Source organism: Podarcis cretensis, assembly GCF_951804945.1.
Source record: "Podarcis cretensis genome assembly, chromosome: 13".
Classification (NCBI taxonomy): Eukaryota; Metazoa; Chordata; class Lepidosauria; order Squamata; family Lacertidae; genus Podarcis; species Podarcis cretensis.
The window spans coordinates 37,572,044-37,591,574 of record NC_137182.1 but is presented as its reverse complement, the minus strand read 5'-3'; the positions used below and the strand labels follow the sequence as shown (position 1 = coordinate 37,591,574).

General features: G+C 46.7%; 1 protein-coding gene across 4 annotated transcripts; it reads left to right on the top strand.

The window, feature by feature from the left end:
* Positions 1-1,359: 1,359 nt before the first annotated feature.
* On the top strand, positions 1,360-19,390 carry TMEM150B (transmembrane protein 150B). 4 transcript variants are annotated; one of them, XM_079950422.1, is made up of 8 exons: positions 1,360-2,725; positions 9,934-10,057; positions 11,963-12,040; positions 14,196-14,255; positions 14,915-14,982; positions 16,367-16,494; positions 16,833-17,010; positions 18,124-19,390. In XM_079950422.1, exons 2-8 carry the CDS (start codon positions 9,942-9,944, stop codon positions 18,321-18,323), a joined length of 828 nt encoding a protein of 275 aa, XP_079806548.1. In that variant the 5' UTR covers positions 1,360-2,725; positions 9,934-9,941; the 3' UTR covers positions 18,324-19,390. The 4 variants fall into 4 exon arrangements, with proteins under 4 accessions (XP_079806548.1, XP_079806550.1, XP_079806549.1 ...); XM_079950424.1 differs by having other exon boundaries at positions 2,342-2,356; XM_079950423.1 differs by lacking the exon at positions 1,360-2,725 and adding an exon at positions 8,974-9,254.
* Positions 19,391-19,531: the final 141 nt, after the last annotated feature.

Below are 19,531 nucleotides of genomic sequence, written 5' to 3'. Positions count from 1 at the left end.
ATATCACAGATTAAAAACTTCCCTGAACAGGGCTGCCTTAAGATGTCTTCTGAATGTCAGATAGTTATTTATCGCTTTGACATCTGATGGGAGGGCATTCCACAGGGCAGGCGCCACTACCGAGAAGGCCCTCTGCCTGGTTCCCTGTAGCTTTGCTTCTCGCAATGAGGGAACCGCCAGAAGGCCCTCGGCGCTGGATCTCAGCATCCGGGCAGAACGATGGGGGTGGAGACGCTCCTTCAGGTATACTGGGCCGAGGCCGTTTAGGGCTTTAAAGGTCAACACCAGCACTTTGAATTGTGAATCAAACAGCAGCCAGGAGGCCTGATCTTTATTTGTCCCAACAAAGGTTCACACCCTTAAAGCATGCAGAGAGAAGAACAAGAACAAGAGGGTCCATGAAGCTTTAAAGTTTTCTAAAGTTTCCCATAAAATATTTAACAGAGTCATCAGAACATCACCAACATGCCATAGAAAGGGGGTGGTGTTAGGCATCTGAGATTTCTGACATGCCCCTGTCAATCAAGCATGGTTCAAGTATTCACCTTCACACAAGTCAATGATAATATCTACATATCCTTTTGTCAGAAAGACATCCCTTGACACATTTATTTGTTCAGGCAGGGTTGCATTCCACATTGGAGATGGGTTTGGTGTCTGGAGTATTGTGTTTCAGGTAACACCTTCCTGGTATCTCTGGCAGGACAGGTAATGTCAGGTTTGGCACCTTAAGAGGGGTGCTTGGTGTGTGTGGTAGCACATCGAGGCAAGGCAGCTAAAATGTTAAATGCTAAAACTTCCTTGTATGCAAACCAGATTTCTCAGACCTACAATAAACAATAAACAGCCAAATGCAATACACAGACACAGTGTTGCACTGCGGCATCAGTTGCTACTACAGTTGTACCTCCGGTTACAGATGCTTCAGGTTACAGACTCCACTAATCCAGAAACAGTACCTTGGGTTAAGGACCTTGCTTCAGGATGAGAACAGAAATTGCGTGGCAGCAATGCGGCAGCAGTGGGAGGCCCCATTAGCTAAAGTGGTGCTTCAGGTTAAGAATGGACCTCCAGAATGAATTAAGTTCTTAACCTGAGGTACCACTGTACTGTGTATTACCAGTCCTGGAGTGACTTTCTTCCTGCCGAAATGGATGTATCACACACACACATCTAGGTATAACTCACTTCTGCACAGTGCTGCACACCTTCCGGCATTTCACTCTAACAATCTTTAAATAAGGCCTTTAAATAAGACTGTGGGACAAAGATGGAACAAGTGCCAAAAAAGGGGTGGTGAGGGGGAGCGCAGAGCATTCTCCATGGCCTAAATTCAGGCAGCAGACTGTAGGGTGGTCATGTCCCCTATTCTCCATAGGACAGACCTTTATTCATAGGCTGGTCCAGTCCAAGTCTGATTTAAATGTAAAGAGGCACAAGCAGGGAGACCATCCTGAGAGCAGACTAAGCAGGAGCACAGATCACTTGGACCAGTCTTCTCAACTATGGTGTGACATACCTCTGTTTCAATTGTAGTTCTCTCTTCTAAATCTGCATCTAAATTGGATCAGCAAACTTTTTCAGCAGGGGACCGGTCCACTGTCCCTCAGGCCTTGTGGGGGGCTGGACTATATGGGGGGGATGAATGAATTCCTATGCCCCACAAATAACCCAGAGATGCATTTTAAATAAAAGGACACATCCTACTCATGTAAAAGCATGCTGATTCCCGGACCGTCCGCGGGTCAGATTTAGAAGGTGATTGGGCCGGATCTGGCCCATGGGCCTTAGTTTGCCTACCCATGATCTAAATATACAAATTAACCCCCCCCCCCAATTGTTAGATGACTCGCCTTTGGGCAATATGTAAGAGGGCAGCCCAACACAGTTCCCTTTGTAGCTTTTCCGGCTCTATGTACAAAGCTGCTGCTACCTGGCAACTTGTATTTAACCACTCACCTGGTGACAAAGAACTCCATGCATCCCATCACAAAGCTACAGTTCCCAGAATTCCCTAGGAAGAAGGTTAAAGTCCTCTGGGAACTATAGTTCTTTGAAAGAAATAGGGGGTTCCTGGCCATTTTAGTACCCTGAACAAACTACAGTTCCCAGGATTATGGGGGGGGGGGAGCCAAGACTGTTTGAAGTCCACCAATCAGTGGTGGCTGGAGACCGCTGAGACTGGTAGGTCAGAAGGTGGAGAGGTCAACAGCAGGTGGAGCCAGAGCCAATAGCAGAAAGACCCAAGTCATTATAGTTTTGCCTCCAAACCTCCTTCCTGCTGAATTCTAGGAAGGAGGAGAAGGAACCTTGAAGGCAGTACCACTCCCTGGGCTGGATGGAAGTAAGAACACAGGTGAGTAGGCGCTGGCCAAGGGCAATTGCCCAAATGGACAAGCCTCCACTGACTCTGGCCGGGGTAATGCAATGGCAAAATACAATGCATTTCTGGGCCATTTTACACTTGTTTCCATAAGGAAACAAGAAATGGTAACTGACTAAAGTTTGGGGGTGCTATGGAGGTGACAATTTGTAACCATGTTCTAGAAGGGCTACCCTGTAGGTTTACTCATGTGTAATCTGTACAATGAAAAATGCACTTGGGATAAGTGTCTTACCCCAGAAAACTGGATGAAGGTTTGGCGGTTCAGAAATGCTTTTAACGAAACAAATAAATGACAACTCAGAAGGAAGTCCTGTTGAAATCTGTGGGGCTTACTCAAAGGTAAGTGAATATAATATTGCCACCCTAGAAATCTAGTTATCATTCTTCCCTCTCTCTCACAGCCCCACCTAATGAACCATTTCGCTAACAACATACCAGAAGCTTCTTTCCCCTTTGTCTGTTAAATGTTCTTGGAATAGCAATCGAAACCCTGCTGTTTGCAGATGGTCTTTTCTCTCTGACACATTTAGCTTCTTCCTCCAAAACTGGGGCTAAGTTCAAACCTGGATTTCTCTTAATATCCTGTACATTTCCCAATAAAGTAAGTTGCTAAAAGCCAAACAAAATTCACTCCGCAGAGCATCAAGAGACTTCAAAGCAGGGCAGGTTCTCAGTGCGACCTGTTACTGTGTTTGTCACTGTAGTTTTGCCTTCAAGTGATGTCAGAATATAGTCCGGGATTTGAGAATAGAATGTTAAATGGTTCATCATGTCCCAAGACGGCCTTAGAGGAGCTCTTTGACAGAATATGGTTTCCCTATAAACAGAGGGTCTGGAATGTTTGGAATGAAAAAGCCATCAAAGTTTGGGGAAGGCAACCCACCCCTCCTCTTCTAACTAGAGGGAGAATGCTGTGCGTATGAGAGAGAGAAGGAACAACAAGAGTTTTGATTAAAATCAATGGCTCCCCTTAATCCCATGTTTTACTTTCATGGTTGGAGACAATCTTGTTTCTGAACACCAGTTTCTGGAAACGATAGGACGAGAGAACGCTTTCAGGATTCCCACAGGCAGCTGGCTGGCCACTGTGAGAACAGAATGCTGGACCAGATGAGCCATGGACCTGATCCAGCCTTACTGCAGCTGAAAACTAATCACACCCGCGTAGACACCCGCTTACTCTGCACTCCAACCAGCTTCAATCCAAACTGAGGAGAAGAATGACCTAGCTGTGTTTTAAGCCAGTAATGTGAAAGTTCTTCTTTCAGGGACCCAGAAAAAAACTTGATTGAAGTGATATGTATTGATCTTTTTAAAAAAATCATAATACATAGATCTCTCCACCCACCTTTATCTATGCGCACACACCTTTTCAGGATTACAACTGCACTATGAATTTGAATTCTCACCCCAGCTTTGATCTGAACCAAGGAAAAAGAGCAACCCAGCTGTGTTTTCAGCCAGTTATGATGCACACACAACTGCAAAGTATTCTGCATGCATCTCTGTGAGAATTTTTGTCCCTGACTGGCCCCATCTACTGGAAATCAGAGGTGAAGAGAGAGCTCTTTTGACAGTGAGCCAATGAACTACAACGATGAAGTGAGAGGTGGTGGGCGGGCAAACCCACAGTCTAGCCCCTTATAGTAAAGATTATAAAAGCCCCCCCCCCTCCAAAGATGGAACATTTCTGGAAAGGGGACTCATTTGCGGGGAGCTTGCCTTGGCCACAAAAACCTGAACCAGCCACTGCCAGAGACAGAGCCTCCCCACCTCTTTCCCCAGGGCCACAGGAGGGTAATTACAGTGATACCTCTGGTTACGTACTTAATTCGTTCTGGAGGTCAATTCTTAACCTGAAACTGTTCTTAACCTGAAGCACCACTTTAGCTAATGGGGCCTCCCGCTGTCGCCGTACCGCCGGAGCACGATTTCTGTTCTCATCCTGAAGCAAAGTTCTTAACCCAAGGTAATATTTCTGGGTTAGCAGAGTCTGTAACCTGAAGCGTCTGTAACCCGAGATACCACTGTACATTCTTTCAATTAAAATGGCCATGATGTGCCCCTGCCAAAGCCTTCTGCCTTTATGCGCGGCAACGGAGCTGGGCCTTGATGCACCCATATGTGCTTTTATCCCACAGAATGTAGTGGTGCCTGATCCCTAAGTATGGGACTTCACCACAAGAGTTCTTGATGGGGAAGCCTTCTCAAAACTAAAGTAAAATCAGTCTAAAAGTGAAGTAATTCAGATCTTTTAAATCAGTTGTTTCCTCCTTGTATTGGCGACCATGCCTTCAACTGCACCAGGATTTTCCAAACCTTACCCAGTGCAGGCATTAATATTTATCTTAACGCCATGGCAGCAAACCACACTTTTTGTCCGGTTTGTAGGCAACCCTACAGGTGACGAAAAATGCGTGGAGGATTGGTGGAGGGGGAGATGTCTCTGAAAAGTTTGCTCGCATTCAAGGTATCAACAGAGCACCAGTCCTCTCCTTACAGAACATTAGATGTTATAAAGCTAGGTAGCTTTATTCAGAGGATTTTACAGAGCAGTGTTCGGGGAAGAATTAAAAGGTGATGTAAATCAAGGTTACCAGATTTTTTTCAATGAATCCGGGTCACTTTTCAACTTCAATTGATTTTGTATGGGGAAATGGGGACGTCTGGTAACTTTAATGTAAATACAATTTCCAGAAGGCTAGCTGTGTTAGTCTCTTACAGCAAAAGCAACAAAGACTTCAGGCACAAAGCAACAAATTCATTATGGCATCAGCTTTCTTCGATGGCAGTCTACATCATCAGATGGACAGCCATAGCCTAGTATTTGCTTTTGCATGCAAAAGGTCCCAGTTTTCAATATTTGGTTCTCCAAGGAGGCCTGGAAATATCTCCGGTCAGTAGAAAATCCTGACCTAGATGGACTCAATATAAGGCAGCTTCCTCCATTCCTAAAAAAATAGAAAGTGTGGGTCTTTTAAGACGCCAAAAGGTTGTTGTTGCTTTAACATAAATAAAGTTGCAGACCCCTGGCTACATCAGAAGTTCAGATTATACAGCCATTTGCTTCCTGGGCCATAAAAAGCACCATTCTAGTGATTTATAGGTCCGTATAGTAAAAGCTATGGTTTTCCCAGTAGTGATGTATGGAAGTGAGAGTTGGACCGTAAGGAAGGCTGATTGCCGAAGAATTGATGCTTTGGAATTATGGTGCTGGAGGAGACTCTTGAGAGACCCATGGACTGCAAGAAGATCAAAAGTATCCATTCTTAAGGAAATCAGCCCTGAGTACTCACTGGAAGGACAGATCGTGAAGCTGAGGCTCCAATACTTTGGCCACCTCATGAGAAGAGAAGACTCCCTGGAAAAGACCCTAATGTTGGGAAAGATTGAGGGCACAAGGAGAAGGGGATGACAGAGGACGAGATGGTTGGATAGTGTTGTCAAAGCTACCAGCATGAGTTTGACCAAACTGCGGGAGGCAGTGGAAGACAGGAGTGCCTGGCGTGCTCTGGTCCATGGGGTCACGAAGAGTCGGACACGACTAAACGACTAAACAACAACAAGTGATTTGGACTTCTGGTGTGTTGAATGGGGGCAAATGCCCCAGGCCTCACACATGGAGGGGCCCGTACCTTGAGAAAAACAACACTCTCAAATGAAAGGGGGTCCTCAGCTGACTATTTATCCCCTAGGCTTCACTGAGTCTTAAAATAAGTCCTGCCCGTGGGTCATAAAATGGGTCATAAAACCAGTTGGCTGCAGGCAGTCTTAGACCTGGGCAGTGTCTCAGCAGTACGTGCTGACCTATTGGCTCCAAATTCCTGAAGTGAGGATTCAGCAAACGGCTTGCCCCCAGGCCCACCCCGGCCAGAAGCAACCAGAAAGGTTATACTGCTCAATGGCCCCAGTGGATCCACATCACACATTTAAAGTGCATTCTATGCACATAAAATCTCCCCAAAGAAAGCTGGGAATTGTAGTTTCCTCCTCGCAGGCCAAAAATTCCCAGTTAAAAAAAAAGGGACACATTGCATATCCATGATGTAATCGTAGATTAGGTTACAAGAGACTTCGTGCCACTGACCGTTATTTATTTACAGTGGTACCTGGGTTACAGACGCTTCAGGTTACAGACTCTGCTAACCCAGAAATAGTATCTCGGGTTAAGAACTTTGCTTCAGGATGAGAACAGAAATCACTCGGCGGCAGCGGGAGGACCCACTAGCTAAAGTGGTGTCTCAGGTTAAGAACAGTTTCAGGTTAAGAATGGACCTCCAGAACGAATTAAGTTCTTAAACAGAGGTACCACTGTACCCTTAATGAACCATAATTCTTGGGGGGGGGGGGGAGGTCACGTTCTTTGAATGTCCATTTGGTGTACCTTAAATATTGCAGGGCGACATGTTGATATTAGAACACAAGGCAAGTGGCTCTTGCTTTTGCCCTGCTCTCGCTCAAGCAGCAAGGACAGCAAAACGTAGCACAAAACTCTTTTAAGCCAGCCTTTTCCCATTCTGGTGCACTCAGTAGTCCTTGGATGACATAAGAGCATAAGAAAGGCCTTTGGGAACAGGCGGGTGGTCCATATCCTGTCCTCACAGTAGCCTTTGATAGCCCTCTCCTCCATGATTTTGTCCAATCCTCTCTTAAAGCTATCCAAGTTAGTAGTTATCGCTGCCTCCTGTGGCAGTGAGTTCCATAGTTTAATTATGCACTGTGTGAAGTGCTTCTCTTCTGCGGCTGCAGGTGAAATGGGGTGTTGGTTGGGACTGAGCTCAATGAGGTTAGTGTGCATCACAGATGTGCCCTTCAAGCATTCACACTAAGCAAAAACAAAAAAAAAAAAAATGGATTCCCACCCGCCCAGCACTGTGTGAAGAAGTTTGACAAGTTCCTGATCACTGACCATAGCTGGCAGGGACTGATGGAATTCAAAACATCTCATTCCCTCAATGTTTTTTAAGCAACCTTTTTTTTTGGGGGGGGGGGGGGTGGCGGCATTTTAGCTGTTGCCATTGTCAAGACAACTGGGAACCAGAAGGCAGGATGATCTACTGCAAATAATCTCAACGGATCCCCTGCCTGACTCTGCCTTACACAGCTATTTGGAGAGGAACATATCGCCTCCTCCAACTGGAACCAGAATTGTGTAGATATTGCAACTGTCAGATCGTTCTGGCATAGATGCCCTTTTGCAAGCCTTATTTCTTTATTAAATCGGTGCTCTCTGAACCAAGCCTTTGTGATCAAAAGTATTGGGAGGTAAGTGCTTCCATCGAGTGGTGAAAGAATGAGCTGCACCTTTACAAATATTAACGCCTTTTCTAACAGGAAGGCTGCTCTGTCTGCTCAACTCTCCTTTTTAGATTTTAAGCTAGTAGCAAGAATTTCCTCCTGGATTTTAAAGTGATCCCCCCCCCCCCAAAAAAAAAAACCTTAAAAGTGTACTTCTTGAAAAAATAAAAAGTGGCGTGCTCCTGCTTAAACACAACTTTCACCAATGTCTGCTATATATCTTTTTCTCCTGTTAAACCTCTTGACACTAAATTTTATCTGTAAGCCAGCTTGAGTCCCTGTCAGGGGAAAAGGCAGGATACACACGAACACATTTAATCTAGAGGACACCAAGTTGCCAAAGATTAGGATAAAGTATAGAAACGGCCATTTTTACGGTGCTCTTAATTAAGGAGAAATGAGTCTAATCCTGAATAATGTAGCATCAGTGGGGAAGAACTGACAAAAGACACCTCCTAACTCCCAATACAACTTAGAAAAAACCCATTTGCTTCCCTGTTTTGATTGATTCCGCTGCAAACTCTACCCATTTCACAGATTGTTCTTTTGTGCTACAATTGGTGAAACATCCATAAGTAAACAAACATAGCAAGGCCGGGGTGGGGAGTTATCCAGGTTCCTCTGTTGCCTTTAGCTTCTTGTCTCTGTCGCTCTCAGCCTCTGTTAACAGAAACTACGTTTGCAATTTTGTCAATTTGCTCAGTGACTCATCTACCCACCTTCTCCGACAACAAAGCAAAAAATGCCCACGTACAGAATCATTCGGCGCATCTTCCATCTCTGCATCGATCCCTGCAAAGGCAGCCTCCCCTGCTGTGTGTCTCTGTTAGGCCTCTCCAACTATTATCTTTCTTTCAGAGGAATCAATCTATACAACTATTACTGTCTTGAGCTAAACATTCAAGCTTTCAGTTGGGGGCTGTGGGGAGAAAACTGCAATCCTTTCCTTCTTTGCTTTGTCTGCCATCATTGAGTTTTTAGTATTTCCACAACTCCAGGAGTACCTTTTTTCAGGCCCCAGTCTTGTAAACACCCTTCCCAGAAGGACAGGCAAAAGTGAGCAGAGAAATGGAGGAAACTCTTACCTTTGTGTAACCGTTCATGTTCCGGCTCTGCTAGTCGTCTCTCCATTCTCAGAGTGGATTAACAGTCAATTTAATCAGTCAATTTACAGGGGGTTCTGGGAATGGTAGCTCTGAATGGGGAACAACTCTCAGCAGCACCCTTAACAAACTATACTTCCCAGGATGCTTTGGGGGAGGAAGCCATGACTATTTAAAGTGGTGCTTTAAATGTGTGGTGTGAATGTGGCCCAAGCCGAGCACCCTGTTTCCATGGTGGCCAATCAGATGCCTATGAGAGTCATGTGGGCGGGACATGAGCAACTCTCCCACACATGAATCCCAGTGCTGGAGGAATCACATCTAGCCATATGGGTTTTCTGCGGACTGCCATTCAGCAGTAAAACGTGGATATTTCTGGGTTAAAGTGCCAGGACAACAACAACAACAACAAACCAGGACACGGATCTGGAAAGTGCAGACTTGTCCCTAGAAAGTGCAAAACAAATGTAAGTACAGTGGTACCTCGAGTTACAGATGCTTCAGGTTACAGACTCCGCTAACCCAGAAATAGTACCTCGGGTTAAGAACTTTGTTTCAGGATGAGAACAGAAATCGCGCGACGGCCATGCAGTGGCAGCAGGAGGCCCCATTAGCTAAAGTGGTACCTCAGGTTAAGAACAGTTTCAGGTTAAGAACGGACCTTCAGAACGAATTAAGTTCTTAACCCAAGGTACCACTGTATGGATGAGCCCTTTGCAGATGGCACCAAACTGGGATGGGTAGCTAATGCCACAGAAGACAGAATCTGTATTCAAGATGATCTTAACAGATTGGAGAACTGGGATCCAAACTAGCAAAATGAATTTCAATGGGGAGGTTCTGCACCTAGGCAGAAAGAGCTACCTGTCATGGATGCTTGAGATGAGATTCTTGCGTTGCAGAGGGTTGGACTAGATGACCCTCGGGGTCCCTTCCAACTCTACAATTCCAATCTCCCTTTAACGCTGTCCGGGTCAGCAGCCACCCCTACATCTTACAATAGCAGATTCCACCATTTTTGCATGTAGGGGAACCTCCCCATGGTGTCACACAAATCACCGTAGCCTGCTGTTCTCAGGCTAAACAGAGGTTCACTTCACAGGTTATAAAATAGGGCAACCGGCAACTTTTTCTTTTCATCCTCAGGTCATAAAATGCCTTGTGATACCTGCGTGCGCTGGACAGCCTGCCAAGGACTTCCACGAGCCCTCTTCCAGTTTCGCCAGGTCAAGGTCCCTAGAAACTTGCCAAAGAACTTCTCAGACCTCAGGTAAGCTACATCGGCAACAGGTGAACTTACCTTGCAGCCGGCAGACTAATATTAGACACAGCTGCGTTGGTGGCAGCAGAACTTATGCTGCTGCAGCAATAGGTACATCCCAAAACTTTTTACTGCCAGAGGTACAGAACGTGATGCTCCTCTCTTCTCTTATTTCAAGACACCACTTCCAGAATGTTCCTCTGGATATGCTGACCTATTCCGGCTCCTGGTAACCTTGCCATAATAACCCAGCAGTCTTCCCTCCTGGTTCCCACAAATTCACTCCTCTAATCCTATACAGTGGTACCTCAGGTAACATACGCTTCAGGTTACAGATGCTTCAGGTTACAGACTCCGCTAACCCAGAAATAGTACCTCGAGTTAAGAACTTTGCTTCAGGATGAGAACAGAAATTGTGCGGCGGCAGCGGGAGGCCCCATTAGCTGAAGTGGTACCTCAGGTTAAGAACAGTTTGAGGTTAAGAACGGACCTCCGGAACAAATTAAGTTCTGAACCCAAGGTAGCATTGTACTCGCAGATTTCCTTTCCCTTCCTCTCCCTGCCTGACTACCATTTTTTATTGTGCATCCATGGTAATTTGTGTACAGTATGGCGGTTACTGCTTTCAATACTACTTGCATTCACAGAAGTTTCAGGGAGGGCGTACTGCTTCACTTCCTAGCAGCCCGCATCCCATAACTTCCTGTTGAAACCCTGCAGCCTTTCAAGACCAATGCAAATGTTCTGCAGTTCTCGTTCTCTCACTTTTGTAGCACTATGGTGCAAGAGCGCCTCTGCAGGTGGCAATAAATGTGGTGACATTGATGGAGCATCACAACTGATACAGTGGAGTGGTGTGTGTGGACAGTCCAGTATAATTCCACCATTGATGCACTATTATTGTGTCACTGGCATGCTGCCGAAGAGATCCACACCGAAAAATGCCAGTCTGGAGCGATCCCTTGTAAGGAATCCAGTAACTGTGGTTCTCCGTAAGATAAACACACGTTGCACTGATAAACTGCGTCACGCCGCAGAGTGGTCCCTCTTTCTCCAAGCGCCATCTGTGTGGCAGCAGAATGGCACGCCTTGGGACAAAAGTCACAGGCAGATAGCGCCCTCACAGTGCCCTTTGCCCCGTCCCAGAGATGGAGTTGGGACAGGTTTATTGGAAGGAGCACTGGCACACTAACCTTGCTACCTGCTAGGGAGAAAGACGTGCTCCTGAGCGGAGAGAAAAGGACGCAGCTAGCAGATAATTTCTGGGTAAGGAATCCCGCGATATTCCTGAAGACTCAGAAGGGAAACAGAAACCAAAAACCTTGATTCTCAAACTCCCTACAAGGAAGCCACTGGTTGCTCCTACGCAGTATAATTTGCAGCCAGGTCTGTGCCAGTCTCCGAGTGATGATGTAGCTAGGGTGTTGCTCAGATTTCAGGGCATTTTCCCACCTTCCCATGGACTTTTGCTTTAAAATCTTTTGCTTTGATTACTGGCAGGAGCTCAGCCCTGCTGGGTGGTGGCTGAGTGAGGGGCGTGGCGGGGGAGTTTATTAGTCTACCATTAGCAGAAGTATTTCTAGTGTTGTTGTTTGTTTTAATTCCTGCAGCGCAGAGCAAGGCAGTGAAGAGCAATAAGGCCCCTTGGATGTAGCAGAGGTTTCCAGTTATCAAGGGCTTAGCCAGAGAACCCAGGAATCCTGGCTTGCTGTGACCTAACCTACTTCCCAAACCCCCAAAATTTTAGGATTCGGCCTTGCTGCTCTTTCAAGACCACCAAATCACAATGGGTCCCTAGAGCCCAGAGATCTGGTCTCGTCCCCAGGCTTCTTTCAGCTTTATCCCACCTTGTTCCCAAAGAACCCAAGAATCTCAGGCTGTTCTTGATGGTTTCCTTATATTTTTTGCCTTTAGGTCTTCCGCCACCATGTGGCTCTGGGCTCTCCTTCCTGTTCTCCTAGCTGTAGGAGGTATTGTCGGCTTCTGGGTTGTGTGAGTAACAATAAGCAAAGCGGAGTGGGTTGACTCTCAGGTGGGGTGCGGGTGTGTGTGTGTGTGTGTGTGTATTTGTGTGCTTGCTTTAAGCCCAGCAGTGCTAGAGCTGCATTTTGGGAAATGGGATAATGTCAACTCCAAACTGGTATAAGAAGAGCGTGGCTCAATGGTAGAACGTCTGAACTTAAGAAGCTGCCTTATACTGAGTCCATCCAGTGCAGGATTGTCTGCAGTGACTAGCAGTGCTTCTTAAATGTCTCCGATGGAGGATCTCTCCCAGCCCTACCTGGAGACACCGGGGATTGAACCTGGGAACTTCTGCATACGAGGCAGAAGCTTTGTCCCTGAGCTAAGCTTCAGTGTTCCGTTGCTGGGTTGCTGGCGGGTCCAGGTGAAAGGATCAGGTCACAGGTGATAGAAACGGCTGCTCTTTGAGATCCTGGAGATTTGCCGTCAGTCATAGTATCTAATACGGATGACAGATAAATAGTTGGGCCTGACGCAAGACAGTTTTCTTGCGTTCTTTTTTGCAATACGAGATAATTACAACCCAGCAAAGTTTTTCGCTGCCTGCAGGTCAAATTCCTAGTGGAAAAGGGGACTTTGTTCAAACAGAGCAGGGTGCCAACGTGGAACTGACCCCTTTAACAGCATTTTGATCTGCAGCAATTGGCAGCTGATTGCAGCTCACTGCAAAGGCGCTTCGTTTGCTGAGATCTGCACGCCAAATACCTATTTTAAAGGGACGCGCTTTCTCTTTCCTCTTCTTTTGCAAGCTGGCAACCATACAGTGACACACACACCTAGCTCGCTAACCTTTCGTGAGCCAGCTTGGTCACCATATGCAAAGGATCTGGACCTCTGTGGTGCTGCTGTTTTTAAAGTCCTGTAATCGTAACAAATGCTTGCCAACTAGGCTAGCTGGCTCAATTTCATCTGGTGTGCAGGTGTTGTCCATTTAGTCCAACATCCTGTTTTCCCAGGGGCCAAGCAGATGCCCATGGGAAGCAGGGCATCTAGCAGGAGCTGAGCACAAGAGCCCTCTCTCTTTCTGTGGTTTCCAGCAACTGGTATTCAGAAACATTACTGCCTCTGGCCACGGAGACAGAGCAGAGTTGCCATGGCTAGTAGCCATTGATTTGGCAGCACATACGCTTTGTGCCACAGGACAAAATGTGCAGAGGTGTAGTTACAGTGGGCAGCCTTTAATTTCTAACAAGGCACTGCCAGGTCTACTGCTTCCCTCTCCTCCCAGGTGGAGGCTAGCTCTGTAGCTGTCTCTCTCCCTCTGTTTTGCACATTAAAACAGCAACCACCCACAAGCCTCCAGGATTCTCTCTTTGCAAGGAAACTGCCCCATGAACTCTGGGGCACTTTCAGATGAATTGGGTGTTCGCTCTGATTTGTTTGCAGGGAGATGAGAGGATGTTGGCTATTTAACAAGCACTCATTTGGAGGTTAGATGATGTTGTGTCAAAGGAAGTGCCCTCACCCACTTTCCTTATTGCAATAAGGCCCATTTCGGGGAGGGGGGTAGTGGAGCAGGTTTGTTGTGCAACTATAATTGCACAACTGGAATTTGCCACTTTGGATGAAATTCCACTGTAAAGCAGACAATCTGGAGGCACCGTGTGTGTGTGTGTGTGTGTGTGTGTGTGTGTGTGTGTGTGTAGAGTGAGCAAGTAAGTTTTTTCATTGAGATAGTTTGCCAGGTTTTCCTAGCCAATCAGTTATAGTAGAGAAATGCAATACATAATAATAAAGGAAGGAAATTTATTGAGAGGTGGGCTTTGTATTTACATGTTTGGAATGACAATGTACATGTTTATATTTTCCCTTTTAATCTATTCACTGTACAGTACTTTAGAGATTTGTTGTTGTTTTGCTGCCCCTTTTCTCCTTCATATGTCATTTCCCTGCTACCCCCCCCCCCCCCCACACTTTTCTTCTTTTTTTCTTGACAGGCAAGTTTGTTTGATGAAGAACAGTCTTGGCTACAAAGTGTAGTGATATAATATTATTCAAAAATAAAAAAACAGGGACTAAGTGTGTGACAGAGCATACTTTAAACTTATTGGGAAGAATTTGAAAAACAAGTGTTAGTCTGGCAACTCCAGCCAATTAATGAGATTCTCCCCTCCCCCCCTTTCAGGTATGCCATGGCTGTTGCAAATGGATCTGTAAACATCACAGAAGCTTTTCCATATATCAGGTATGGCTTGACTGGGTTTCTGAGAAAGTCTTCCACCCCCCCCCCCAAAAAAAACCACCCTTCTCTAGCTTTCTTCTTTTCAGGAAGTCAAGTTATTCTCTGTATTGAAGAGAACCCTTTTGAGTGACAGCCTCAAACCTTGTGGAACAGGCGGGCCATAGCCAACCTGAAGTTCTCCAGATCTTCCGGTCTACGACTTCCATCGGACCCATCCAAAATGGCTTGGGGGTGTGTGATGGGGAGGATGTGTCACTGTGTCCTTCACTTCAGGAGGCAGGAGGGCCTGGACCAGCCTAGAGGAGGATGGAATATTGCCCCATCCAGGCCTAACTAGACTACCCAGCAATCGGTGTGCATCATTTTCAGCCCCAGGACTCCCCTTTACCCCAAACACACATTTGGAGACCAATTTCTCTCTTTTATTTTATACTCTATCCTGTATATGGATGGTAGCAGTGCAGCTGCGCTGTGACCCACCTTGGATGAGGCTGCAATCCAGGAGTAGGTTCCACCACACTAGCTGAGGAGGACCAATGAACTAGGGCTGTTTCTGTGTATTGAATTGCTTCTATTGATGGGCCGGGGGGAGTCTAAAGGGCCAGCTTCTAAACTCAGATGCAATCTGTATGAATTCTCCTCCCCCCCTTGTCTTCCTCCAGCACATGTGGCTCCTCCCCACCCCAGAGCTGTGTCTTTGGTCAAGTTCTTAATCTAGGAGCTTTTCTAGGTAAGCCCTGTCTCTCTTGGTCTCTTTCCTTTTGCCACCATGTGCCTCCAATGCTCCATATTTAATCAGGGACAGCCCTAACCTTTTAGTTCAGGGGCAGGGAACATTTTCCTGGTCAAAGGGCCACATGCCTTTCTGGGCAACCTTCCAGGGGCCACTTGCCAGTGGAGGGTGGGGCCATGGGCAAAAGTGGGTGGAGCAACTAATGTAAATTTTACCTTTGGTACAGTAGGCTGGTTTCTACAGAGATTCATACACACACGCCTCTCTATTCTCCATCCAAGAGGCATCGTCCGAGTACAAGGATGCCTCTAGCAAAAACACTCAAGGAAGATGCAAAGCCAAACCTGTGAGGGGCTGGAAAGATGTGTGGCCTGAGGAGACTCTTGAGAGCCAGATAAAGAGATGAGGAGGGTCACATTTGTCCCCTGAGCCTGAGGTTCATTCCTCTCCCATTTTAATTCTTAGCTCTGGTCAATAACTGTCCATATTTCTGCCTGTGGAGGATGCCCAGTTAGGATGGTGTCGGTGCAGCAGGTGCATGTGTGGAGGGGAACCAATGCCATGTTAGGGATTCATTGGGGAAGGAGTTGAAAAGAAAACTACCAGGCCTGTAAGCCCTGTAAACAAATCTGTGCTGCAACGACACTTCAGAAGATGCACCTTAAACAGGATATTGTAGTCCTGGCATAGGAGCCAGGTGTGGTGTAGTGGTTAAGAGCGGTAGTCTCGTAATCCGGGGAACCGGGTTCGATTCCCCGCTCCTCCACATGCAGCTGCTGGGTGACCTTGGGCCAGTCACACTTCTCTGCAGTCTCTCAGCCCCACTCACCTCACAGAGTGTTTGTTGTGGGGGAGGAAGGGAAAGGAGAATGTTAGCCGCTTTGAGACTCCTTCGGGTAGTGATAAAGCGGGATATCAAATCCAAACTCCTCTTCTACGATCGAAATAACGGTGGGATTGGAGCAACTGAATCATGAGGAAAGGTTGAGACTTTTTAGTCTAGAAGAAAGGCAAGCGTGGGGAATATGATACAGGTGTACTGAATTATTAACATTGGAAAAAGCGGATTGAGAGAGGCTTTCTTCCCTCTCTCATAATACAAGACCCCAAAGGGTTTTTGAGGATTCAGGGCAGATGAAAGAAAATAAGGTAACTTCTCTCCCAGCACATAGTTGAAATATGAAATTTGCTACCGCAGTATGTAATGATAGGACACCAGTTTGAATGGCTTTAAAAGAATATTAGGCAAATTTATGGAGGGAAAGGCTGTCTTCTACTTTAGAGTCTGCCTCTCAGTGACATGTATGGACCATGTGGTAGCTCTGGGACAGCAAATGAAAGGATGGATCTTATCAGCCTCAATAACTGACATCTCTTCCAGGCACGGTGATCTGCTTTCTGAAATACCAACAGGTGCGGGATTATGGCTGTCATTCCCGTTTAAATCTAGTTGGGCTCATTTTCGGCCTACTCTGTGCCCTCGGGTCGTCTATTGTGGGCAATTTCCAGGTAAGAAGCTGCAGATGGGGAGGGGTATTGACAAGCCTTACCTAAAATGAAGAGGAGGAGGTCTCAGTAGGGATGGTCCTCAAGTGACAGGGGTAGTCAGAAGAGGCCCACCCATCTCACCTATGCCAGGGATGCAGAAGATTGTGGGGTATTTGGGGGGGTCTAGGGTGTTTCCCGCACATCTCTACACATTTTAAAAAGGCGATGGGGACGTGGTTTGTCTTAAAATTGGGGCTTGTGAATTTCATTGAAAAGGATTTTGATGAACTAGAACATGAAATGGCCTTGGTGGGGTGGGATTGGCTCTGCTGATTTACTCTGTTCTCTTTCCCCTACAGGAAAAAAACCAGATAGAAACCCATTTAGTTGGGGCCTTCATGGCTTTTGTGGTGGGCATCCTTTATTTCTGGGTCCAAACATTCCTGACTAACCGAGTGAAGCCCAGGCACGGAGGATGGTGGATCGGGCCCCTCAGATTCTCCCTCAGCTTCTGTGGTTCTGCCTTTCTCATTGCCAGTATCCTGAACTAGAGCCTTGTCTTTAAAGATGCAGGAGGGGAAATTGCGGAGTACGTGGAGGGCTTTTATAAGGATCCATAGATCAGCGGCAGAGAATCTGCTTTGCCTGCAGAAGGTCCCAGGTTCAAGTCTCTCAGAATCTCCAGGTAGGGCTGGGAGATATTCCCTGCCTAAAATCCTGGAGAGCTGCTGCCAGACTGCGTAGACAATACTGACCTGGATGGACCATTGGTCTGACTCAGAATAAGGCAACTTCCTGTGTTCTAAGGGAAGAGACAGGTATTATCTGCATTATTATCAACATGAAGCAGCTTGGGGTTAGTTGATAGGTAGTGTGTTTGGGAGGTTGAAGGGCACAGTTTCACATCTGTTGCACCAAGTTGTTGTTTGGCCTCAAATGGATTTTCTTTGATGTTCTATACAGAACTGGAAACACATTCACTTGCATCCTTAGGGACTGGCTTCAAGTCGTCCCAAAAAGTTTCTTTAAAAAATATTCTTAGTATTCATTAGGAGCCCAGGCAGCCCAGAACCTGGGACTTTTCTGAGGCCGGTGCCAGGCGTTGGCATGATAAGGCAAATGCCCTTAGCCTGGCATGAGGGGACGGAGCAGACATCACTGGCAGCAGTTTGCTATCTCTGTTGTTGCCTGTTTGTTTGCTCACCCACCCACTGGCCCAAGGGGGGCGGGCAAAGGAGAAGCAGCAACATCTCCTGCTGTTGTCACTGCTTACTTGCCCGTTTTCCCTGTCAAGCTGGTAACAGTGGCCGTTAAGGAGGCTGCGGCCTACCAAATGCATCTTGCAATGCCCCACATCCAAAACAAAGTGGAACTAGGTCTGGCCTCTCCTCAGTCTTGCCTAAGGCTGCATATACACCGTACATTTAAAGCACATTCTACCTAATAATAATAATAATAATAATAGACCTGGGAACTGTAGTTCAAGGGTTTTGGGAATTGTGGCTCTGTGAAGGGTAAACTACTGCTCCCAGGATTCTGTGGAGGAAGCTACGTGCTTTAAATGCATGGTGTGTGTGCAACCTTTATCTCTTTTGGGAATAACAGATGCACCAGCTCTGGCTCCTTTCTCCTTGACTCCTTTAATCCCAGCGATTGTGCTCTTTTTCCTGAAGCTGCATTCTGAGTCGGCCTACTGCGAATGGGCCCTGGCCATGGTCCTCTTCCTTCTCTTTGGGCTCTTTGCAGTGGATTTCTGGCACATGGGGACCTGCTCAGTTCACGTCTATCACCAGCGGGCAGACCAAGCAGCTCAAGACATACAGACGTCAACGCAGACTCTCCCTCTCTGATACCTCCTATGGACATGGGGGGAAGAAGGGGTCTCTTGAAAACTTTCCACACAGTTGGAATCCTTTTCCAGTGGACCGGATCGTGCCCCGCCATGTCCTCTGATGGCGAGTGAAGCAGTTCCCAGCTTTTCTGCTGGGGTGTGGGACTCCCTTGTGGGACGGCCTACAGTCGGGGTTTTTTGGCCATTTTGGAGAGTCTCCCTGACTTGTCACTCATCTCAGACAAATCTCCTCCTCGGTGCTCTTCATAACATTTAGCCACTGCTGAGTAGGGGCAACTCTTCACCTCCCATCACAAAAGGACCCACCAACCATCTCTGCAAACCAGCATTTTAAAAGTGTCTTGTTTTATTTTCTGTTAGCATCCTCCCACTGGTGGCTGCAAAATCCCCGCCACTGCCAGTTCTTCATCTTACCCATCTCCACCCCGCTGTATATGAAAACCATAGTGATCTAGAAGGGTCCTAGGCCCATCTTTGTGTGACGCACACATCAGCACCCGCCATTGGCTGATGTGCCCAGGCCTTGCTTTCTCTGTCGCGTGGATGGGCCTAGTAACTCTTTGCAGCACAGATGAGGAGCTGTGAGGAGCTGTTCTCTCCCATGGTTCCCTCCACAGTAATATATGGGAGGGGAAGACAGCGAGACCAAAAAACCCCCAACTACCTCCTCCACAGCCTGCTTTGGTGCAATGAATCTTGCTGCCACAGCCAATGGTCTGGTCAAACTGTGTGAGTTGCTTAGGCACATATTTTTACACCAGTTTAAACAGTATCCCGACACGGCGGTTGTGTCTTTCAACCACAGCCTCTACACACACACACAGATGAACTGTTCGTTTCTGAAGCTGTTGGGTGGGTGGATAAGATACTGTGCCAGAAAGACTAGGTCCAGCTCCTTAAAGCTCTCACACACCTCTCCAGTCACCCATGTGCATGGATCCAAGTTCATCATGCTCTGGCAGTATCAACAACTATGTGTGTCCTTCCTTTGATGGAAAAGTAGGCATCTTTGCTCTCCTGTTAGGAAAGGTGTTGTATTATCCTATTATACAGATGAATACTGAAGTCTTGCCTTCCTTTTTTATGTTCCCAATGGGGCATTGCTCAATCCGTTCTTCCACGACTGGAAAAGTAGGTCCTTCTAACCTAATGTGAGAAACTCTTTTTAAACAAAAGCAAAAAAACCTATTCATCTTTATCCCTTGC

Bases quoted from the DNA above. Each gene is read 5' to 3' on its own strand.
- TMEM150B (XM_079950422.1), top strand. From the start codon at position 9,942: ATGCCTTGTGATACCTGCGTGCGCTGGACAGCCTGCCAAGGACTTCCA. The intron at 16,495-16,832 runs GTAAGAAGCTGC...TTTCCCCTACAG, and splicing joins CTATTGTGGGCAATTTCCAG to GAAAAAAACCAGATAGAAAC. The intron at 17,011-18,123 runs GTATCCTGAACT...CTTTAATCCCAG, and splicing joins TTCTGCCTTTCTCATTGCCA to CGATTGTGCTCTTTTTCCTG.